The 26,065-nt window shown below is 36.4% G+C and overlaps 1 protein-coding gene across 1 annotated transcript in view; it reads right to left on the bottom strand.

Moving 5' to 3' along the window:
* The window catches only part of LOC121727641 (Down syndrome cell adhesion molecule-like protein 1 homolog), a 193,619-nt gene that overhangs the window by 43,475 nt on the left and 124,079 nt on the right, over positions 1-26,065 (bottom strand). Inside the window, exon 5 of the mRNA XM_042115580.1 lies at positions 13,432-13,540. Within this exon, the coding sequence (XP_041971514.1) occupies positions 13,432-13,540 (109 nt within the window). The remainder of the gene's footprint in view (positions 1-13,431; positions 13,541-26,065) is intronic.

The raw sequence follows: 26,065 nt of genomic DNA, 5'->3' as shown, positions 1-26,065 counted from the left end.
ACTAACAACATCATCTCAGTTACTTTCAAAGGAATTTTAACGAAAAGTTCCTTTATTCTTAGCCGAATACATTTTTTAGTTGATCGAATAACTTATAAAGTCTTCTTAGCCGTGATAATTTTTTTTTAATTCACCATATTTCCTACTCCCGTGAATTTTTTTCACATTTCCAGAAGCAACCGTTTAGCTGGTAGACACTGGACTCCAGCTATTTTTTCCACTTTAAAACTTAATATTTCACAAACGAATCCCCAAATTGGAAAATGATATATACTCATAATATTTAATAAAATTAAATTAAGAAATTTAAAAAAACCCCTGCCAAAACAACTTTAAAAAGTAATGAAATAATATTTACTGCCTTTAGGTTCAAATAATTCCTAACTTGTGTAAAGTAATATTTTAGTCCATAATAATTGTTGTCACGGTGTGTCGGGGGACCGCTAAGTAAACTGCAACCTACAACCGCCAAGTCACTGATTACCTATCTCGATTCAGATCGCTGTGAATTGATTCTTAAACTTGTTATGTGAAATCAAACATCTACATTAGCGGTCCCCCGACATACCTTGACAACAATTATTATGGACTAAAATATTACTTTACACAAGTTAGGAATTATTTGAACTTAAAGGCAATAAATATTATTTCATTACTTTTTAAAGTTGTTTTGGCGGGTGTTTTTTAAAATTTCTTAATTTAATTTTATTTCATACTTTTTAAACTTGTGTTGGTTATAGTGCAGAATAATTCCTATCAACAGAATCATATTATTCTCATGATCTATTAATGTCCTTTTCGATGAGGCCGATATGAGCCCAAACATGAAACCTCCACTTTGGGTTCATACAAAGCTAGGTTTCTATAGAATCCAGGTGATGCTGCAGCAGCAGCATGTAAATATTTACTGTTTATACTTTATCTACTTCTTACTGGTTATCGCAATTAAAATGAGCCCAAACACGAAAGCTCTGCTCTAAGTTGGCGAGGAATTGGATATCCTATTGATTACCAGGTGATGCTGCAGCACCAGGTCAACTTTCTATTATTATGTATATACGTATATTGTATATACGTCATGAATGTCATGAACTAGAATGAAATATAAAATCCATCAAACGACTACAAGTTGCTAACGGCCTTTCATGAACCAGATAAACCCTGATTGTCCAGCACTGAGCAGGCTGATGATGATGAACTATAGCTAAGAACACTCTCGATCATGTCAGCTCTCAAACAAAAAAAACTAGATCAAAATCGGTCCACCCGTTTGGATGCTACGATGCCACGGACAGATACACACACAGACAAACAGACAGACAGACAGACAGACACGTCAAACTTATAACACCCCTCTTTTTTGTCGGGGGTTAAAAAATACCTATCCAACGACCCCCCACACGATGGGGTGGGCGCGAAAAAAAAATCATCCCCGCTTGATGTGTAGGGCAGGTACCATAAAAAAAGATATATTTTTAAGATTTTATGTACAATTTTGTCGGCATCATTAATACTATGTGTATTCATGCCAAATTACAGCTTTATAAATGTATCAGGTGTGTCTCATTCTAAGTGTTGTATGGTGCTTTTAATGTTACAGTACATATTAAAATAGTAATTTCATGTTAATTGCATACGACTAAATTTTATTTCATTTCAAACCATAGCAAATACAAACAGCGTCCAGTAAGCAACCACATTAGTTATTCAGCTAAAATTTCTAAACGAAAATAAAATGAGATTTATACGGAATAAATTCTAACCCGTCTTTTTCTCACGTCCATATTTATTTTCAAACCCCGAAGCGTTTTCAAATACAAACACAAAATACTGCTTCTACGGGACAATTCCGACGTATCTCTGGAATCAAATAGCTGTAAATATTGTACTAGAAGGTATAAGAACCTTTGTAAGGATAGAATTTATTGTGTTCGGTTCTTTTCTTTTGAATCCTGAAAATGTTTGGAATAAAAGGACAATAACATCTTCATCGATGTACGGAACTTGAATTTGTATCCTGCTCGAATATCTATATATATATATATATATATATATATATATATATATATATATATATATATATATATATATATATATATATATATATATATAAAAATGGATTTTCAATTGTGTTAGTAACGCTAAAACTCGAAAACGGCTGAACGGATTGGGCTAATTTTAGTCTTAAAATATTCGTAGAAGTCCAGGGAAGGTTTTAAAGTGACACGAAATTCACCGGGACAGCTAGTAGTTATAAAATTTTGGCTTTGTAAGTTCTAACTGACAACTAACTGCAGTGGGTTGCACCAACTTACTTTAACTATAACTTTAACTTTAACCATAACAAAATGTCAAATGAACTGTCAAATCCCTAGTAAGTCCATTATGAACGCCATATTTGACGATAACCTTATCTTTAACTTTAAATACGCCTCTGGTGCAAGTTGCAACCTACCCAAATTATTTAAACACTAGTTAAATCTAATCTAATAAGAAATATATATAATTCTCGTGTCACAATGTTAGGCCGCGTACTCCTCCGAAACGGCTTTACTGATTTTAACCAAATTTTATATGCACATTCAGTGGGTCTGAGAATCGGCTACTGGGTACTTTTTATATTGATAAGTGCATTTGTTGAATAAATAATAGTAAATTATTACAACTCGAGACTGACGGCGACCATTGTTTGTGCGACGGGATAGCGATGGACGTTGCCATGGTGACATACTTATTTAGTCGCTTCAATAAAATAATACGGGCGAAATACTTTATACAGGATGCAATTAAAACCTTCCTGCCAATTTTTTTCCAGGGCTTAGGTATCATTAGGAGAGTCCATTTAACGAACAAAAATTCGGTGTTATTTTTTTATGACATAATATTTTATCCCATTTAAAATCGTTGCAGAACGGTCACTAGCGGCGCGGGAGAATGATCGGGGGTGACGCGGGGGGAGGCGCGCGCGCGGCGGCACGTCACGCGCGGCCGACGCATCGTGTCCATTAATTGTAGTGTTTTTTTAGGATAACTTTCGGTAGCTTTTTCTCAACATTTTAGTACTGAATGATTATAAAAGAAAAAATACGTGTATTTTAATTTTTAACTAGGGGCAATATATCAAAATTTGGCAGGAAGGTTTAATTGCACCCTGTATATGGCAAAGAAACGTTTGCCGGGACAGCTAGTAATATATAAAGTTCTTGTGTCACGGTGTGCGTAATGGGGTTGGCAACTGTCAAAGTGGCGCTATAGTAGCTTTCACCTTGTAGTTGTCAAAGTGTATGGAATTAAAAGGGAATTTTCGATTATTTTAAATAAATAACATGCCTCAGATGTGTGAAGTCCCGTTTTGTAAAGAAATAGGTGCCCACTATAATTCCCAAAAGATCCTAATATGGCTAAGATGTGGCTGAAAGCTATAATAAGGAAAAACTTTAGGCCCGAAGTTAGGCCCCATAAAAATGTAAATATTTCCATGATTCCGACTTCCAAAACATAAGTATTTATCAGGTATGTTATTATTTTAACTATATTTTGTAAGTAAATCATAATATATAAGTAGACATAGTTTGTTTCCATACATGTTTTTATAATATAAAATTATTATTTTAGGTCTCAAGAATCAACACAGATACACAGATACAGATACTACAGATACCCCGCCCAAAGAGCTACTCATTCATACTAGCTCATACAAAAATAAAAATACTATTAAATTTTTAGTAGGTCCAACCCCAGGTGGATAATTGTTCTCAAGGGTACAGCGGAGCAACAAGTGACCGTCAAAATATGATACAGTGAAGTCCTTTAATAGATAATTAGTGTCAAGAAGGAGACTGTATTATAATGGCAGACAGGGGTTTTAATGCTCAATCAAATCAAATAGGTCTTGAATATTTGCAATAAAAAACATAATATTTACTATTAACATACCTACTTTTTTAAAAGGCAAGTCACAAATAGCAGGGGTTTTGCTAAAACATGACCAGAAGCTTGCCAGGCAATGTGTGCACATTGAGAGATTGATAGGTTTAACAAAAACATACAAAATTTTACAAACTCTTTTTATGTGCCTTTAGCATCATAAATATTTTTTATTTGTTTTATGTTATATAAGTTTAGGGAATGTATTGTTGATAATAAAAAGTACAAAATCAATGTATGTTTTATTTATATGATCTTATATTATAACAATGCTTTAATCCAGTTTCATCACATTAATGCTTTATAATTAATATATTACAGATATAGCTGAATAATAAGTTTTTGTTTCTTATAACTAAACTTGGTTTAGTTATAAGAAACAAAAACTTGTTTACAGTTAGATTCCTGTGCTATTCCACTTTTGTGAAGCTTTAAATTTACTTCATATTGCAGCTGCTTCATAGTTTTTTGCAATATCCTTTAATAAAGGTATTATGTCCAGAATAAGTATTAAAACACTAAATTACGAAAGAACAGCTTTATTGAGCTAGGTAGCAAAATACACTGAAAATATTTATGTACCCACTTAGTTCATCTTATTATGTCAATAAGAAAAACAAGAATGTACCCACATCAACCAACCTACAAAGTTCACACAAAATATTAGATGTGTATTCTACATACCTCCCCCTTAAGTATGTACATAAGTATAGCATAAAAAACAAACTAATAATAATAATTGAACATTTCACATCATCAATAATATTGAACCCAAAAAAGTAATTTTCTAAATAATACAATGTAAGCAGCATTCAATAAATATAAATCAAAATAACAATTTAATTTTTTGGTATTCCTAACATCTCAGCCCAAGATTCTTCACTAGGAATTTCTATAATATCTGGCGACTCATCGTTTCTCGAGATATTAGAATCTCTCCCTCCATCCGTATCATGAGATGAGTCCTTATCATGTGATGTGATTTTTATAATTTGATCAATATGCCTGTCGATGATAAGCCCACCTTCTGTCTGCACTTTATAACTGGATGGACCCGTTTTCTCCACTATAACTCCAGGTAACCAGTTTGGACCAGAGGCATAGTTTCGGTATCTTATTTTACAACCAACATTAGTCTCTCTGTTCCGTCTCTGACAATTGACATGTATTTGTTTATCGGTTCTTCTTCGTTGTATTTGGTCTGGATGTAGGGTATCCAGTAAGGTACGTATCTTCCGATTCATCAAGAGCTCTGCAGGACTCTTTTGTGTTCCAGCACAAGGTGTTGCTCTGAGACCTAGTAGCATATTGGGTATCTTCACATCCCATGTTAGGTAATCCATTTTACGTATTTTATCTTTTACAGTCTGGACCATCCTTTCAGCCAATCCGTTGGTAGCAGGGTGATATGGTGCTGTGGTAATGTGTCTTATTTTGTTGGAGTCTAAAAACTGCCTCATTTCTTCAGACACAAAAGCTGTACCATTGTCAGACACCAATATCTCACACAGACCATGTGTCGCGAAGACTGTTCGTAGGTGTCGGATGACCGTCGCCGAGGTCATATTGTTAACGATAAATACTTCAGGCCATCTTGAGTACGCGTCCACGATGATCAAAAAATTTTTGTTCTGAAAAGGGCCAGCGAAGTCTATGTGAATCCTGGACCAAGGTCTAGTAGGTGTTATCCATTCGTGCTGTGTTCTAGGTGGCATATGCCGATGTTCCAGACATTTGTTGCATTGACTCACTAGTGCCTCTATATTTTCATTTAAATATGGCCACCAAACGTAACTTCTTGCTAGTGCTTTGGTCTGCACAATTCCACTATGCATCTTATGCAATGCTCGTAACGTAGCTTCACGCAAAGGTGGCGGTACCACTACGCGATTACCTAGCAAAAGACAGCCATCTTGTAATGATAATTCAGAGCGATGTAGCCAGTAGGTATGTAGCTCTGGCTCCCTTACTCTTGTAGGCCACCCTCGTAGGACATAATGAATTATTTGAGACAGTGTTTTATCTTTTTGTGTCTCTGTCGCAATATGCTGAGCGTCAAATGGGAAGTCTTCTGGTTTTTCAGCCATTAATAATATTTCGCTCATTTCCTCTTCAGGCTTTTCTGGCACAGGCTGTGGCCACCTACTCAAACTGTCAGCGCTACCTATCTGTGCTCCAGGCTTGTATACTATATTATAGTTGTGTGCAGTTAAAGCGATTGCTATTCTGGTCAAACGGGGTGATAATATAGTCGGCATCGGTTTTTTGGGGTGAAATATACCAAGAAGGGGTTTATGATCGGTGACCACAGTGAATGACCTGCCAGCCAAATAGTTGTGAAATTTTTGTATGCCAAATAAAATAGCTGTTGCTTCTTTGTCAAGTTGTGAATATCGTCTCTCTGTTGAGCTTAATGTTCGTGAGCTCATAGCAACAGGGCTTTCTTTTCCACCATCAGTAATATGAGAGAGAACCGCTCCAACACCATACTCCGAGCTGTCACATGTCAATAAGAGAGGTTTGTTTAAATCATAGTGCACGAGTGTCATATCAAATGTAAGAGCTTGTTTAGCTGTGTCAAACGCAATTTGTTCCCGTTCCATCCATTGCCATGCCTGTGATTTATCCAAAAGCCGATGTAAGGGCTCAAGAATTGTAGCTTTGTGAGTGATAAACCTCTCGTAAAAATTATACAGGCCGAGAAATGCTTGTAATTCCTGAACATTCTTGGGCTCTGGGGTGTTTTGTATGGATTCGACCTTGCTCGGTGACGGGTAGATGCCATCACCATCAATGACAAACCCCAAGAATTCAACTTTTTCTTTTGCAAACTTACATTTCTTCTTATTAAGACGTAGTCCCGCTGTTTCGATGCGTACTAGTACGTTGTCCATGCGTTTCAGCATTTCTTGTATGGTGCTACCAGAGACAATAATATCGTCTATCAAAACTGCTACTCCTTTGATGCCTGCCAGTAGAGCTGTCATCATTCTTTGGAAAATGCCCGGGCAGGCCTTTACGCCAAATGCTAGCCTGTGTACGGAATACAGTCCTTTGCAAGTATTCAATGTCAAAAGTTTTGCTGTCTCGTCGGTGACAGTAACTTGAGTGTATGCCCGATCTAGATCAAGTGTTGTATAGAATTTCCCGCCACCTATCTCAGCGAACACCTCATTCGCTGTAGGCATAGGATAGGTATCTGATTCAGTGGCTTCATTGACGGTACTACGGTAGTCCCCGCAAAGTCTGACTTCACCAGATTTTTTAATAACTGGTACAATCGGTGTTGCCCACTCTGAGTATGCCACTGGTCGTAGGACGCCTTCAGATACCAGCCTGTCAATTTCATTCTCTACTCGTTCCTTAATAGCGTATGGAACCGGGCGAGCTTTCAAAAATTTTGGTACAGCACCTGGTTTCAAATGTATGGTGACAGGGTCCCCCCGGTAGGTACCGAGACCGTCCTTGAACACTTCACTATGTTTAGTGATAATACTTTCCAGCGCAGTAGAATCTCCATTAGAAAGAAAATTTATGTTCATACTTATGCCAAGATGACCGAGCCAGTCTCTCCCTAGTAGGTTGGGTCCGGTACCCTTGGCCACTAGCAATGGGAGCTTGTGTTCGGCGTCCATGTATCGAACAGGTACCACTGTCCGCCCGAGCAGATGAACAGGTGTGTCGGTCCACGTGCGCAGTGCCAGTGGCGCAGGTTGGAGGCGATGCGGCGGCGGCAGGCGGGGCAGCACCGCGCGCCACGTGCGCTCGTTGATCAGCGTGTGGCATGCGCCCGTGTCCACCTGCAGCTCCACTGGCGCGCCCGCAAGCACCACCCGAATGATGAAAGGCGGCACTCGACTTGTACTTTGTACCGCATAGATGCCATTCAAATTTGCAGATTCCTCCTCCTCCGTAAAGTTCATTTTGTTTGCATTTTTCTTGGTCATACAGATTTTTTCCAGGTGTCCGACTTTCTTGCAGAACCGACACGTCGTATTGATAAAACGGCATTCGCCACCGTGCCTGTCTCCACAGCGATAGCACAGTCGAAAAGAATTTCGAGGAGCAGGCCGCAGTGCTGCAGTAGGTGGCGCCGACGTTCGCGGAGCAGGGCGGGGGCGCAGCGCGTTGACATCCAAATCCATAGGTTCTGGCGGCGGCAACGGCGACCCAACGGGTGCAGCAGCCAGCGCGGTTGCTCCTGACGACGCTTGCGCGCCACTGTAGCTGATGCTCTCCACTACATGTATCATACGCATGTCTTTTACGGCACTTTCAGATGATAACATGGCGTCGACTACGTCCTGGTAAGTAAGATTGTCTTTTTTCAGCAACTCGTACTGCAATTTCTCGTCTTTCATGCCACACACGAGTCTGTCCCGCAACATTCGTTCTAAGTCGCTGAAATTGCAGTTAGCACTTATCCGTCGAAGTTGAGCTATGTACTCGGCAGCGGATTCGCCACGATTTTGATCGCGTTTATAAAACTTGTACGACATAGATATCTCATTTGGTTTCGGACTATAATGTTTGGTTAGAATGTCTATGATTTCATTGAATGACACATCGGTTGCTTTTCGCGGAGTAATTAACGCCAGTAATGTTTCGTACACTTGCGGACCGCACACCGTAATAAAATTGGCACGTTTTACATTGTCCACTATGATTCCATTTGCTTCAAAACAAAACTTTAGTCTATCGATATAGTTGTCCCAATTGTCTGTTTGTGTATTGTATTCACTAAATTTTACGCATTTTCGATCCATTTTCACAAATTTTACACTTCGTCGCCACTATTATGAATGACACATCGGTTGCTTTTCGCGGAGTAATTAACGCCAGTAATGTTTCGTACACTTGCGGACCGCACACCGTAATAAAATTGGCACGTTTTACATTGTCCACTATGATTCCATTTGCTTCAAAACAAAACTTTAGTCTATCGATATAGTTGTCCCAATTGTCTGTTTGTGTATTGTATTCACTAAATTTTACGCATTTTCGATCCATTTTCACAAATTTTACACTTCGTCGCCACTATTATGTCCAGAATAAGTATTAAAACACTAAATTACGAAAGAACAGCTTTATTGAGCTAGGTAGCAAAATACACTGAAAATATTTATGTACCCACTTAGTTCATCTTATTATGTCAATAAGAAAAACAAGAATGTACCCACATCAACCAACCTACAAAGTTCACACAAAATATTAGATGTGTATTCTACAAAAGGTATTTTCCCCCATATTTGAATCCAAATCCTCTTGCTAAAACAAGGTAGGTATCGGGACTCACACAATGCCTTAGCTTCACTTATTTCTTGTCATCACTAAAAATAGTAATAAAATATTACAGGTGATTATAGGTATTTGATTGAATTGTAATGAAAATATTTGTACTTATGTACGTGGGTTATGTATACTTACCAGCAAAATTACTGTCGTATGTAAGTTTGGGTTACATGAGGTAACAATGAACTAGCATTTATGTCCCGATATGTCCTAACATGAGGAACTTCCATCACATCGTCAATGGACTGATTCTCTGCACTTCCAAAATTGGAATTCCGGTCGTAAAGTTCCAATCTACAAGGTGAAAAAGTTAAGAATAAATAACAACAATAGAAGTTATAATTCAAGCTCCAAATTGAATATTTACTTAATATTGTTACGTAACTTAAAAATATTTGTAAAAAGGTACACATTTTTTCCATTTTTTGGCTATGAGTGCCTAATTTTATTGGAAAAAAATGCAAATCAAATATTTTTGAGGTTATACCTTTCGACTTATTCTGCCCGTCTTCCGTTAAGCGATGCGCCTCTTTTCATTAGTTCAGCTTTCAGCTCACTTACACGCCAAGACGAATACATAATGATTTCAATATAATTAATAGGTACAGAAATTATGCAAAACTACTAAATAAAATTGTTGTTGTTGTTTGACAAAATCATTGACAGGTAAAAGCTAAGGTGGCGGCATCTACGAAAAGTTTCGACCGGCCTTCCCCATTGAACTCCTCTGAAACGGCTCGACCGATTTTCGTGAATCTTAGCGAGCATATCGGCTAGAATTGAGAATCTGACAACATCTACTTCTTAAATTGATAAGTATATTTGTTGAATTAATAATAGTAAATTATTACAACTCAAGACTGACGGCGACTATTGTTTGTGCGACGGGATAGCGATGGCCATGGTTACATTATTATTTAGTCACTTCAATAAAATATCATGGACGAAATACTTTATATGGCAAAAACTTTATTTGCCGGATCAGCTAGTTACTAGCCGTTATATCCCAGTTAACAAGTTAATATCTTCAATTGCCTGGTCAAGCAGCTTTATTAATGGTATATTGACTATTAGGAATTTAAGTTGGTTTAAATATTTTTCATCTCTAAAATATAAATATTTTATAGAAAGTATATTATATACGTAAAAATAGCATGAATAAAAAAAGAAGCAAACACATTAAAAGGTAAAGGCGGTCAGTGGCTTTACATAAAATACAAGATTTGAATTTTACATGTGAATATACGAGAATGAAAAATAAACGCAACCGATGTTCCGATTTATGTGGTCGAGTCATCGAAAATTTAACCCTCGGGTTGCGGGTACCCGGCCGGCCTGCGGTGTGTCCTATCGGCGTTTTCATATGATATTTAGGTAGGTATATCATGGAATATACTCTGATAAAATCATTACATCCATACGCATTTCACAGTAAAATATTTTCACAGAGTGGTGGAATCCAAAAAAGGAGGTTATCATATTTTGCGTCCGTATATATCCGGAACTACAAGTCCGATCCTTTTTTGTTGTTGTAGGTATTGTTTAACTTAGGAAATACTTACTGCAAGTTTCATCAAAATAGGTTCAGTGGTTTTTGAGATAGGGAATTTTTATTCTTAATTAAGTACATACAATTTCGGCTTCAACGATTTTCATGAAATTTAGTATAGGGGGTTTCGGGGGCGATAAATCGATCTAGCTATGAATCATTTTTAGAAAATGTCATTTTATTCGTGTTTTATCAAATACGGAGCGAAGCTCTGTCAAATACCTAGTTATTATAATTGCTGTAGGGGACTATATTGTGACATATAATACTTATGATATAATATTTGTTTTTATCGACAGCAACGAAGTTCCAAGGATAATCTTGTACCGAATATCAAGATAAACAATTTGATCATGGCAAGAACTAATACTATAAGTACTCCCTTAGAAAATATTACTTTTATAACTGTACTAATAAAAAAGGACTTTCTTTTATAACTACAGTAATAAAAAAGGAATTACTTTTAATAATCTGAAAGCTTTGTATAAAGACAATAATTAACTGCCTGCCTTTGTCAAAAGCCGGCCGTTGCCTGCCCGTTCGTCATTCACTATCAACTATTTGGCGGCCATCCATTTGGTCAAATTATTATTTGATTAAAATGCTGTCAGCATTATTATATTAAGCCTCGTCCTTTCCCTTCGTTTTATACTCGTATATAACGAGTATATCTACACTAGACTACAATGCCTGATTTTTGTATATTGATAGGTTAATATTAATTATAAATATAATTTAAGAGTAACATTGTCCTACAAATAGAATAATCCATAATATTTTAGGACCATCAAGTCAAAGTATGAAATCCTTTCTATTTCTGTTAGCTACCACTTTCAAGATTTTTCGCAGATAAAAATGTTGTTCGTCTTATGAAAAAGAAGCTACCCACAAAAAAATTGCTTGATAGTATTAAAAAAATGTTCTAGGGCTCCCGTACTATTATATATACGCGCGACTCAAAATCTTCCTTACAAAATACAAAATATTATGGCGTTTACATGCGTACATATTATAATACTAGCGACGTGCCCCGGCGTCGCACGGGTATAAAATATATAGCCACTGAAAAAATGATTAAAATCGATAGCCTATGATCCTTCACGTGGTAAATAACATAAAAGTTGATCCAGTAGTTCGCGAGATAAGCCCTTTCATATAGTTAATGGAATCAGGCGTTACTTTGCGGAAATCCATAGTTTAAATTTAGTTTGTTATTATTTTTAGCAATATTCCGCGAAATAAACTTCCACCTTTAAGTAAATGAGTGAGTGTACGCATAGGCATGCGTACAGCGCCTCCCTCCTCCCACACTGCCTATGCGTACTCGCATGCAAGAACCTGCAAACACCACCACCACACAAGCAATAATGTTGGCAAATCCGTGCAAGGCCCCTCACCACCATGCAGGTTGAATTTTGAAACCCTTTCATATAATTGGGTATCTAACACTGAAAGAATCATCAAAATCCGTTGCGTAGTTTTAAAGATTAAGGGAACGAAGGGACATGAGGGAAAAAAAGCGACTTTGTTTTATAATATGTAATAGTATAATCTATTCGTATATAATATTATAATAGTATAATCGCGAAGGGGTAATAAATGCGAGTAAAATGTGCGATTAAATTTGCTCTTGCTAGATTATGCCTTACGAAGCACAATAATTTGCCCTTTGTGGCGTAGTTTATGGTTATGAAAATTCAAAATTTACAGAAACCTAAAGCAAAACCTAAAGTGTTTCATTAGTTAAATTGTACGTGTATGCATGTTCTGAAACTTTAACATTGTATTTATGTCGCAGTCATCTAGTTCAATCTGCGATTCGATTGAATGACTACGCATTATCACACCATTCAATTGAATGACTCGGCCGAACGTCGATTGAACGATCTTCACTCAACGTCCAACGAGTTAGCGATTTGTAATATAGTATTTTAAAGATAGTGGACATGAAATCAGTCAGATAATTGAACGTATTTCACTTTTTTCCCCACTGTGGCACTAGTTGTCACTAAAACAAATATGGCGTCAAACAGCTCGCACCGCTGATAGTACTGTGTTGATATTGTATCGATAAAATTTATTTTAAAGTGCTTTACTTGTGATAAAATAATATGAGAGCGTGAATTTATCTATTATTTCCCCCTCAGCAAATGCTTAAAAAAATTACACAGCATCACATTTATCGACTTCACTATAATATGACTTTTAGTCAAAACGTTTAACGTCACAGTTAACGTCTTGACGAGTTGTCCTTTAGTCATTCAATTGAATGGTGTCATTCTATGAATACGCACTACATTTAATCGAATCGCAGATTAAACCAGATGACTGCGACATTTACACTGATAATAATATATTTTGGAACGAAGTTTCTTATCGTACGTTGCGAAAGGGGGCTAGACGGAAAAAGTTGTAACGACACTTTTTGACCGACACTTATTTAGTACCTGCGAGTACTACTACAGAGGGCGTTGATGTGGCGATGACGTCAACTGGCGGAAAATTTAAAATTATACCATTCCTCTACGGTCGGCGGACGTCCCTTGACACCTCTCAAGTTTTTTATATATTTTTTATACAGTTTTTAACATAATTATGAAGCTGAAAGCTAAATTTTTTCAGCCCCTTCTGTATTTGTACATAATTAAATAAAATAAACTTACCAACAACATCCAGCCTCAGGAAGATGCTGGTGGGCGGGTGCGACGATACCTGACACTCGTATACGCCGGCGTCGCGCTTCTGAACAAACTTCACCTTCAGCGTCCAGTCCTGAAAGAGAATTAGGGTTAGGTTAGGTCTATTGACAATTTGCCGAAGCATTCCCTAACTTTGGTGGAAGTCCGGTCCCTTCCTAGGTAGACCGGCCGGTCGTGGAGGGAGTCCTGTGTTAGAGAGATCCAGGACATCCCTCCGTATACGGCTGAAGGCAAACCGCAGGTGGTTTTAGTGGGTAAGCCCGGCGCTTCTCGCCGAGAGTTACCACATACCCACAGGATGCTTCAGCTTAACTGAGGCACATACCCAACCCCTGACACCCATAAAGAGCAAGGGCACACCCTGCGCAACAAAAAAAATCTATTGACATTGACGGCTTAGGGCCAGGGCCGGATTTATACAATATTTTTATGAGTATAGGCCACTGTAATTTTGCCACCCCTATAAACGAACTCTGCCGCCAACCTAGAACACTGCCACCCCCCCCCCCCCCCCCCCTAGGACGCCATAGGACTTTGCCGCCCATAGGCCAGTACAATGCCCATACAAAAATCCAGAGCTGCTCTGCCCCTCTATCATGAGCTCTTAAAGCCAGCCAGAATACTGACTGGCTCGCATTTTGGTACCATGACCTCTATTTTCCAGCCAGTCAGTGGTCACGTGACACAAAACTCACTTCTCCATTGTTAACTGAGTAATAATTTCGAATCATGACAACACTTCTGACATAAGCTCGCTTGCTTTTACGTCAAATACAGCAATTCAATAAACACCAACCAACGAGTAGCTTTTACTGAATAGTTTACATTTTAGTAATTTTATTTATTAATATTACATACTTTTTAGTCTTAAATTATATTGCTATTTAGTTGGTTAGTTACTTAATAAGTTATATTTTAGTCTATAGCATATATTTTAGTGAAAATAATTCGTTATTAAAACCAAAAAACTAAACATTCGAAGTGTCCAAATTTTTGGAAAACGATTAAGTAGGTATTCTCAAGTTAATCACGAAGTGATACATAAGAAACGTAGAGACCTTAGTAATCCATTTAGTGTTAGTGAGGTTTCAGAATAATAACATAAGTGAGGTGTAGTATACCTATATGTCTAGTCAACAATAAGGTTTGCATTTGTGCGATGAGCTAAGACTGCATTGATTTAGTACACAAGAAACACATACAAGGTATAAGGAACACAAGTGTTGTGTATAATTACTTACTGTAAAACAAGTATGAATTTTCACCAAAAACCTACAGGTACAATCTTATAGTTGCATTGTAGGTTTTTGTGTTATTTCACAAACTATTTCCTTGTAAATCTGAAGTATTATTGGTATATGCATGATAAACACTGCACCAAAGAGGTAAATTCAATATTACTTACTTTTAACAAGAATTTTCAGAACACAACCTTTTAAACTTTAGATGTATGTATAACATGCTCCGGATAAACATTGACACACCTAAACTTCTAGAAAAGTTAAATAATTGATAATATCATAGAATCCCAATTAGCTAAATTCTCATATGAGCACTTTTTCATTTAAGTATAACTTCTTCTCTTGACTACAATATGGTATTATATGATGGGAATAGTGTAAATCACTAAATTTTGACTCAAAAACAAAAACCTACATTATAGTACTTTTCCAAAAAAGACTTACTTAATAAGAATTGCATAACAAACATATGGAACTTATTGTTCATAAAACATAATATTATCATAGGAACATATATTATTATGTATTACCAAAAATACTTTTGTACTTACCTCAATAATAATAATAAGTATTAGTTTTATATTAAATTAAAACTTAAAATACATGAGGACTTACTATGTACTTCTTAGGAACCTATCTTAGGAGCATTTCGTACAATCTTTTGATTGCAGTAGGTCTTTGTGTTATTTCACAAACTATTTCCTTGTAAACCATGCATGATAAACGCTGCACCAAAGAGGTAAATTCAAAGGTATTACTTTCTCAATAACAAGAATTTTGAGAACACAACCTTTGAAACTTTAGATTCATGTATATTCACGAATAAATATTGACACACACACATACACCTAAACTACTAGAAAAGTTAAATCATTGATAATATAAAATCCAAATTAGCTAAATTCTCATATGCACTTTTTCATTTATAACTTCTCTTGACTACAATATGATATAATATATAATGGGAATAGTCACTAAAACTCAAAAATATAATCCTACATTACTTATAGTACTTTTTCCAAAAAGACATAACAAAAATTGCAAAACAAACATACTTATTGTTCATAAAACATAATATTTTCATTGGAACTTATATTATTATTACCAAAAATTCTTTTGTACCTCAATAATAATAATATTAGTTTTATATTATTACATTAAAATTTAAAATACATTTTAAATTTTAATGTAATAAGGACTTTAGTAAGTCCTCATGTATTATACATTTTAAAAAGATGTGGTCGTTTTAGGGACCTATCAGACAGAGTGGTCACGCGTTGAAGCATTTGCGTTGGAGCAGTCAGTGTGTGACTGAGGAGCAATTCTGACACATTCAGAACTCCTCCTGTGTGAGTATATAGAGATACTCACACGGGAGGCATTCTACAACATAATACAACACAAAGAACACAAAACCCTTGACCGCTCTCTGTCTGAGATATCCCAGGCAATTTCCCATAGTTGCAACTTGCAATGCAGTTTCTAATTGTTATTGGTTTGCCAAATAAAAGTCTGAAATTATAATATTGTTTTTATCTTTCATCAAAAGTTGGTATTTGAACTCCTTTAATAATAATAAATTAATATTTACACAAGGGATATTTGATTCATCTTCTTTGATTTTAAGTGACAAGACCTTGTTTAAGATTTCCGCTGTATAAATATTTTTATAAGTATAATATAAAAGAGATTTAACACTTGCCTATCTGATACTAGGTTGATAATAAGGTTTAAGACAAATGTAGTACTTATTGATGAAAGCTGTGTATGAATATGTATCTAAGGTAGGTATATTTAAGTGAGAAAATAAATAAAAAAACATTTAAAAACGAGTATTTATTAAATTTCTTTTAATTAAAGCTTTTGAGTGAATATATATTATCTTCCTAGGACTTCGTCATCATTACACTTGCAATTATTTATTATAAAATGTAGTACTTATAGTATCTCAGTGTTAGCAATCATCCTTTATCCTGAAAAATATTTGGTTCAGCGTACACAGTACTAATAATGTAAAATGCCTTACAAGGCACGAAAAGGGGATTATTAAACTTATAAATTGCCTGTTTATGTTACAATAATACCTATTTGAAAGCTCAAAAAAACGTAGGTGTTCAAGAATGAGTTCAAGTTCAACAAACTATGTTCAACTCATGACATCAACTCTGTTGTAATGCATGTAATTGTAATCCACAAGTTTGATGCATTTCTAAGACTTTTTCATGGTAGATTATTTAGCGTAGGTATCAAATAGGTATAGGATATAATAAACTTATCAATTTCTTGCTTAAAACATAATCTCTATAAACTTAATAACAATATCTAATTATCTTTTTTTTTGTCTCCTTCTTCTTCTCTTTTTTAATTGCCGACTCAGTTAGTTGCCAATGTCAGAGAATTCTTTCTCCTCTAGATCGCCATGCTTGTGATAATATAAACATGAAGGAGTGTTATTTTCTCAGTGTTTTCATAAAGGGCTTATAAAATACCAAAAAATATAAATAAAACCATTTACACATTTATAATAATTACCTTTAAATACAATAAATCGGTGCAAAAGTAACTATTCCTACATTGACCACGTTATATATTAGAAAATAGTATATTTTATAATAAAAAATATCAATCTTTTTTTAAACTATATTTTCATCTTGATTTACAATTTTTCCGTTAGTCGTTATGGCTAAGCCATTTCAATTCCTAAAAAAAAAAACAATTCCGTTAGTCAAATTTGACGTTCGTGTTTGACATTTCTTAATCCAGTTCAGAGACAAATATTACAGGTTAAAACCATTCAGAAGTAAAAGTGCAAATGATACCGAAACAGAACCACTCACTTTACAACTGTTTACATACCTGCACGGATTAGCTCAGGTTTTGACAAAGTTAATGATAGGGGTCCAGGGCCCTCATAATATACTGGCAATCGATCGTTGTAGCCTTACAAACTGACCGAAGAAATGTGGTTTCAAACGAGAATGCACAAAATGCTATCCTAAGATTCTAAGATCAGTCCGATTGAAACGATCGGCCTGATCATTGACACGTCTTGTTTCGGCAAAACTTACTCAAGTAATGATGACTATTCACTAGCTCACTGGATGGCATTACGAATTTTCAAAATTGGCATATTGTAATGCTACCATGGAATCAAACCTGCATCCATCCAGTACATGCCAAGCAGCCGTTCCACTATACCACGGAGTACTACACAATCATGCAAATGACTACCCCGACGGAATCACAAAGTAGATGAAGTAGGTTACACGGGAGCGGAATAATTTTTACACAGATTTTTTCACCTCAAACTTATCGTAGCACACCCTGATTCTAGCACTTGTACCCCGATTCTTCTATCTTAATCCAATATTATTATATATATTTTTTTTATGAAATAAGGGGGCAAACGAGCAAACGGGTCACCTGATGGAAAGCAACTTCCGTCGCCCATGGACACTCGCAGCATCAGAAGAGCTGCAGGTGCGTTGCCAGCCTTTTAAGAGGGAATAGGGTAATAGGGGAGGGTAGGAAAGGAAAGGGAATAGGGGAGGGTAGGGAAGGGAATAGGGTAGGGGATTGGGCCTCCGGTAAACTCACTCACTCGGCGAAACACAGCGCAAGCGCTGTTTCACGCCGGTTTTCTGTGAGAACGTGGTATTTCTCCGGTCGAGCCGGCCCATTCGTGCCAAAGCATGGCTCTCCCACGTATATTAGCTTCGATCCAGTCCGGACGTCAAACACCAATCATCTATGTCTGAACGACATTGGATTTTTACCAATGGGGAATATTGCCCAAAGGTCGGAGCAGAGGGCACCACTAGCTCATAAGTGCAGTAAATAATCCGACCAAAATTCGACATGTTGCATAATCCATAATTATCATAATATACACCATATTATATCATATTAGAATATTGATAAAAATGTTGTCTAATGTCGAACAAAACTTTTTGTTTACAGTATGTGCTGGTACTGGCTCTAACGCTCTGGCATTGCAGTAATATAACTTTTTTTTAATATAAAATAAGGGGGCAAACGAGCAGACGGGTCACTTGATGGTAAGCATCTACAGTGGCCCATGGACACTCGCAACATCAGAAGAGCTGCAGGTGCGTTGCCGGCCTTTTAAGAGGGAATACGCTTTCTTCTTGAAGGTTTGCAGGTCGTATAGGTCAGGAAATACTGCTGGTGACAGTTCGTTCCAGAGTTTTACATTTACAAAATGTTATAGGTTTAAATAAAAAATTAAATATTTTACTCCGAGCTCAAGTAAAAATGCTCATAAAAATGAGCATTTTTACTTGAGCTCTGAGTAAAATATTACACAAATACGAAAAAATATACATTACACAATACAAAATTTCGGTTGCGTTCTCTCTTGTTTCCAGTTTACAATATAAGATGTAGCCGTCTGCAGGGAAAAACATACAAAGTTTCCTTCCTCGTCTTAGGGTTGATTCAGACCGCAACGCGACGCGTAGATGCATTTATTTTCTATGGATTTGACAGATTCGCAAGACGTATCGCGCAATTGAAATCTGTCATATCCATACAAATTTATGCCGCGCCGCGCCTCGCCTCGCCTCGTCGCGTTGCGGTCTCAATTGACCATTAGTGCTGATTCAGTTCGTCACGCGACGCGTAGATGCATTTCTAAATTTATATGGATTTGACAGATTCGCAAGACGTCTCACGTCATTGAAATCTGTCAAATCCATACAAAATGCCGCGTGGAGCCTCGCCTCGCTTCGTTGCGTTGCGGTCTGACTTGACCCTAAGTCTACAATGTTAGAAATTTTATCGAAATAACTCTAGTTGTGAAAGCATGATAAATATTTCCATTTGATTTTGTTGCTGCATTAGAAGTTTAGATGTAGGTAAATGTTCGTAAAGCTACATTTTTAGTTACAACACAATCATAACAAGAGCATGTATGCTTCAAAGTTCAAACATAATATCCCACGTATAATACAACAAAAGAAAACATTACGAACCTGTTTAAAAAATTGTTGAAACTTTGAAACCTCCTTTAAACTCATTATATGAAGTAATTAAAAACTACAACGGCACCGTCACAAAAACTAAACGTATTTTGAAACTTATGGCTAAAGGAATACGGTCGAAATCTGGCGGAATGAGTTTGTCGGCGACTGTACTTGTTGGTTAAGTACAAATGAAGTAATTATGAGGTTGAGAAACGAGAAACGGATTGAGTCGAGTGTTATGTACCTTCACGTCGAATGCGACATTTTACATCCATACTAATATTAGAAATGCGAAAGTGTGTCTGTCTGCTACCACTTCACACCTGAACCACTGAATGTATGAAAGCCCCGGGAAAGGACATAGGATACTTCTTATGACGGAAAATTTACGTTTTTTTTTTAAATCTTTATTAAGGACTTGGTTCAAAAACAGAGGCGACCATGTCGTCCTCGTAAGGCCACAAAAAAATTTACGGTTCAAACTCCGTTGTGCAAAAAACTAATTTTTACACAGTCTTTCCTGTGCGCACGGGAAAAATACAATTATGCGAAGTTGAAATAACTTTATTCGCAAAATAAAATCCTGCAATATAAAATTTAGAAAACAAAATTTATATATTACTTTCAGAGTTTGATAAAAACAAAAACAAAACTCACATCAATGTACAAGAAAGGTAACTAACGGGTATTTGTCTAATAGCTTTTTAAATAAATCGCACCGCATTTAGTGTGAATCGCTCTTAAATATGCTCAAGAACGACATTACTGTGTTATTAATGTTCAGACCAGCAATGCAGGTATTAAAACATTACATGATACAATAAAATAATCCTTGTATAATAGGCATGATGACTATTTTTTTTTCTTATCGGTAATTGAAAGACACTTAAAAAATAGAAACATCGCTGAAAGAATGACTCTAATAGCTTAAAAATTCACCAAGTTATGACAATTCAAATATCTCATAAAAAAGACCTGCCCGAAACGCTCCATACGAAGTACTACGAAAGTATGATGTCACTCTTTCGTAGTTTGTACGCATCGGGAGAGAACTTTGTTCGACAGGTATATTAAATATTGCGTTTATGAAAGCGGTTTCATAACAAAAGTTGCTTTTAATTGCATAAGTTATCGAATGGTATACAAATATTACAAAATTTAATTGAAAAAAAAATCGACTTGAATATCCAACTTTGAAGGCGCATAACAAAAAAAATACAAATGCTATCAAGCTGAAATTTTGGCAACACTTATTTATTACCGTGATTTCATTATTTTATTAACAAAATTCGCTAATATTTGACCTTGTCATCATCCCTATTGTATAATAGGGATGATGACAAGGTCAAAAATACATAGGTATCGAATATCTTACTCACGTGTCTATTTTAAAATGTTACGGTCTTACGGATAAAGGCTACTATGAAAAAGGTAACCTGTGTATTAATTATTTTTATTAGTAAGGACAGGGAGTAGGTATAATATTATTATGACTTATTATGACCACTGAGTCTGTGACCTGCACAGTGCACAGTGACTGACGGTCAAGTATGGTCATGACTCATGGGGCCATGCTCATATCGGTTCCATAACCGAGGATGTTCTTCGGAACAATACAAGCTTTACCAATATCAATAAATGTATCCCAAGCACTTTACGGCAAAACTATCACGCCTGTTGATTTGTAATTTAAGATAGTAATTTTTATTTATTATATAATAAGTAGATATTGTACTATCATCGGTCGGTCATGGTTTGGTTGCTATTAAAATATAATAGAAAAACTGTCCTCAAGATTATTACCGCGCAGAAAAACGACGCGAGCCCTCACAAAGCTGAATGTTTTGAGCTGAATAAAGACAATTTCAATTTCAATTCAATTGAAAGCTCGGCTTTTAGCTAGTTATTACTAGCTGACCCCGCGAACTTCGTTTCGCTGTTTTAAGAAAGTCTCCTGTCACGAACATTGTGACACGAGAATTTTATACAGGGTGTAACAAAAGTAGCAGCGCTGAAAGACGAATAATTTTTTTTTTCACTTTTGTATGGGGAAACTCGTGACGCTCGGGCCCTTGCCCATACAAAAGTGAAAAAAAAAATTCGTCTTTCAGAGCTGCTACTTTCACAGTGAACTCTCTACAAGGAACACGTACACACCCTAAAGTATTATCACTTATTTTTGTTACACACTGTATATTAGATTCAAATAATGAATATATTTTTTTAGGAAATAAGGGGGCAAACGAGCAAACGGGTCACCTGATGTCGCCCATGGACACTCGCAGCATCAGAAGAGCTGCAGGTGCGTTGCCGGCCTTTTAAGAGGGAATAGGGTAATAGGGGCGGGTAGGGATGGGAAGGGAATAGGCGAGGGTAGGGAAGGGAATAGGGTAGAGAATTGGGCCTCCGGTAAACTCACTCGGCGAAACACAGCGCTAGCACTGTTTCACGCCAGTTTTCTGTGAGAACGTGGTATTTCTCCGGTCGAGCCGGCCCATTCGTGCCGTAGCATGGCTCTCCCACGTATGAATTTTAATGAATTTTAATGAATTTTAATGCAATTTTAAAGCAATAAACACTTGCAGTAACTTTATAACTTTTAAGCTATTTCAAAGCTTCTATCGCGGGCTTTGAGCGCGGCGACCGAATCAAGAAATTCAGTAACGAAAAAACCTAACACCCCCCCAATCCGACCGGCACAGATGTGCGGCGTTGCCAGATTTCGGTACGGTGTTGGTGTACGTACTAGACGTATGCGAATTATAATTATTGCATAAGATGATAAAAAATGCTATGAAATAGCTTTACCGCGGCAGTGCCACACGCATTTTTTTTAATTAAGACTTGTGAAACAAAATAGTTCACTTCTGCAAGCTACGCTTTGCCTTTTTTCCATTAACAAACAATTTCGAGAAATGAGTTTCCTTTACTCCATTTCCTTGTTTGTTTTTCTGTACCGAAAGTGACAATAAAAGAACGCATAAGTGGATTTGTAAGTTATTTGCATCTTTACGGCTTTGTATAAATTTATGAAATAAGGTCCTTTTGATTAACTTAGAAAAGAGACGTGTGTTTATTTAGAAGATCAAAGTGAAAATCTGAGACATGATGTTTCATAATTGAGTTTATATTGCGCTGAAGGCAGTGTACCAAATTACAGCAAAATCGGTTCAGCGGTTTGGGCGTGGAGAGGTAACAGACAGACAGAGGGACAGACAGACAGACTCACTTTCGCATTTTTTTTTATGTGATAAGGGGGCAAACGAGCAAACGGGTCACCTGATGGAAAGCAACTTCCGTCGCCCATGGACACTCGTAGCATCAGAAGAGCTACAGGTGCGTTGCCGGCCTTTTAAGAGGGAACAGGGTAATAGAGGAGGGTAGGGAAGGGAATAGGGTAGGGGATTGGGCCTCCGGTAAACTCACTTACTCGGCGAAACACAGCGCAAGCGCTGTTTCACGCCGGTTTTCTATGAGAACGTGGTATTTCTCCGGTCGAGCCGGCCCATTCGTGCCGAAGCATGGCTCTCCCACGTATTGTATATGTAATATTAGTACGGATAGGTTGTCACTATTATAAACTTACTTGTAGATCATTATTATCTCGTCTGCTTATGACATTATAGATTGACTAAATGATCTTGTACATAAGGAGGCATATAAAACAGCCAAGTATAAATTTGGTGAGATCTGTCTCTAGCCAGGTTATGTTACATGTAACTAAAAGGAAAATTGAAGAGCAGTAACTAACTGTTACACTCTTGTGCACAGCAAGTGTTTTTACATTTGGCGATTTTACAATAACTATTATGTTGCCTGGTTTCAATGAGACCGGCTACCGTTACCAAAATCGATGAGGGAGGCATTGATTGACCTGGTCCTTTGACGTTCGACGTAGCCGGCTTCGCAGTTTTTGCAAAAATGGACATATCGCCGAATACAATGCTAGGAAAAACTAAAAATGGATACATGATTTATGTTGCGCTTGCAATCGTCATGTTTCCAGAAGTTTCTAACTTTGAACCGTATGAATGAAACCGTTTGAAATCAATATCTATTGTAATTGAAGTTGCATTTTATTTGTGATGTGCTGAAGCGTAAAACTTGTGTTCAAAGGGTGTGAATGGCTGAACGCGTTACATTTTAGTGTTTCAGAGATTGTGAGAAAATGGAGTCTAGTGTTCCAGGTATTTTCGATGACAATGTAACGAGTGCTATTTTAAAATTTGTTACTTAAACGTTTTTACTTACTTTACTTACTTGTATAAGTAATTTTTTATTACACACCCGTGAACGTCGTATCACTTAGCTCTTAATATAAACCTTCAATGGATTTCTAAGATTTCAAGACTAGAATAAGCCTAATTGGTCTTGGTGTTCTCGATCTTTAGCAAGTTACAAAATTTAAAACTCATATTTTTTATTTATTTAGATTACTAGATATTCCGCGCGGCCTTACCCGCGTATTTTAGGAACTTCACGGAAACCGTACATTTTTCCGCAAAAATTGCCTATATCCCTTCACGTGATCTATTCTTCATGTGTGCCAAAAAAACATAAAAATTGCTTCAGTAGTTCTTAAGATAATAAGCAACTTCATACAATTTTTACACATTTTCCTCTGTTTCTTCGCTACAATTAATAGCTTAGTCTTAGCTTAATAATATAGGTATAGCTTTATAGCCTTCCTCGATACATGGGCTATCTAACACTGAAAGATTTTTTCAAATCGGACCAGTAGTTCCTGAGATTAGCGCGTTCAAACAAACAAAAAAACTCTTTCGCTTTATAATATTAAAAAGTATAGATTTTCATGAGTTTTTTTTAACTTAACGGCTGATTCAAAATATCAACTATCATGACTAGATTAATGACTTAAAAACTTTATTACGCACCCTTACTAATTTTGCCAATTTTTGTAACTTTAGATTTATTTTCTTCTATAATACAATACTATGGTGATAGCAATTTGACGATACTAAACTCTAATTCTCCTTATCCTTAACATCATAGAATACAACGAACAAGAACAAAAGAAATAAAATGGGAACCCTTGTGCTCTTACAGTGTTTTACCTTAATATTATCCTTCCTGTTACCTTCCAAGAACTGAAGAGCCATGTGTTTTTGATGCTGTAAAAGTGTTTTGGAGTATATAGGTTTAACAACGATATTGTGTTCTATATTTAAACGAAATTTGTATACTTAGGTGTATATCAATTTACCTATTTACAACTTACAGAATAGTAGTTATTTTTAAATAAATTGCTGTTACTTTTGTTATTCTAGACTCATTTCGGTTTGAAGTTCTTATTTTAATTATATACTTAGGGCCAGGCTACAACACTGCGTTGCGCATCTTCAGAGTAATTTTTTTACAAAAATATTTCCGAACGTCGATACTAAGGTGCCTACCACCGGTTCGGGAACTAACCCTGCCATCTTTTACTAAAAAAATGGAAAATTACAATTTAAAACATAATAATATATAGTGCACCACTTATTTTTTACCGTGATTTCTTTATTTTATTAACAAAATTTGCTAATCTTTGACCTTGTCATCATCCCTATTCAAAGACAAAGACATGGTGAATGCTAACAATGAACTTTAATTTCTAAGCTTTAGTCATTGCTGAGAAAAATCGATATCGCTACAGCCAAATTATCAAGGCGTCGCGGTCGCGTCGTCGCCTTAAGAGGGTACGCTAGCACTGTTTTTCCATAAAAACGTATTCCCCAATTTACTTCCTAGACAATGCACCTAGACAAAATATGATTTCTTATACAATATTGGGATCTGTTAAAGCTACGTCCGATTTTTCTAAATTTACTAATAAATAAAAAAATATGATCCTTCAAAAATCACAAAAAATTAATGAACTGTACCCCGCCAATCTACCGACCATAAAACAAATTTGAAAGATCTTTATGATAAAATAAATAAGTAGAGGCACAGACTCACTATTCCTGAAGATATTTAAAAAAATAATAATTAGGTAGGCTCTGTTTTGAAGGAAGAATTAGAGGACTAGTTTACCTCGATTTACTGTATCTGTCTCTATCACAATACACGTGCCGACGCATGGTGAAGGGTGATGGCAACAGTTTCTCCGTTTAAATTCTACTGTACCCGGCTTCCCTCTTAAGAGGATACACCAGAGGCGAGAGAAATTGAAAATAGGTATTTGAAAATGTATTGTTGTCTCACCAATCTCAAGTCTCCCCCGCAGAGCGCGATAGAGACAACACGACAAAAGTTCTAATAAAAGAACAGAAAATCTTCGATTCGTTGTCCGCTGATTCCTTCTCCAAAACTTAACCGATTTAAGTACTTTTTTTCATTAAGAATTAAAGCAAGGCTTGAGCTGTGTTC

Source organism: Aricia agestis, chromosome 6 (assembly GCF_905147365.1).
Source record: "Aricia agestis chromosome 6, ilAriAges1.1, whole genome shotgun sequence".
In the NCBI taxonomy this organism is placed as follows: domain Eukaryota; kingdom Metazoa; phylum Arthropoda; class Insecta; order Lepidoptera; family Lycaenidae; genus Aricia; species Aricia agestis.
This window is presented reverse-complemented; position numbering and strand designations above follow the sequence as displayed.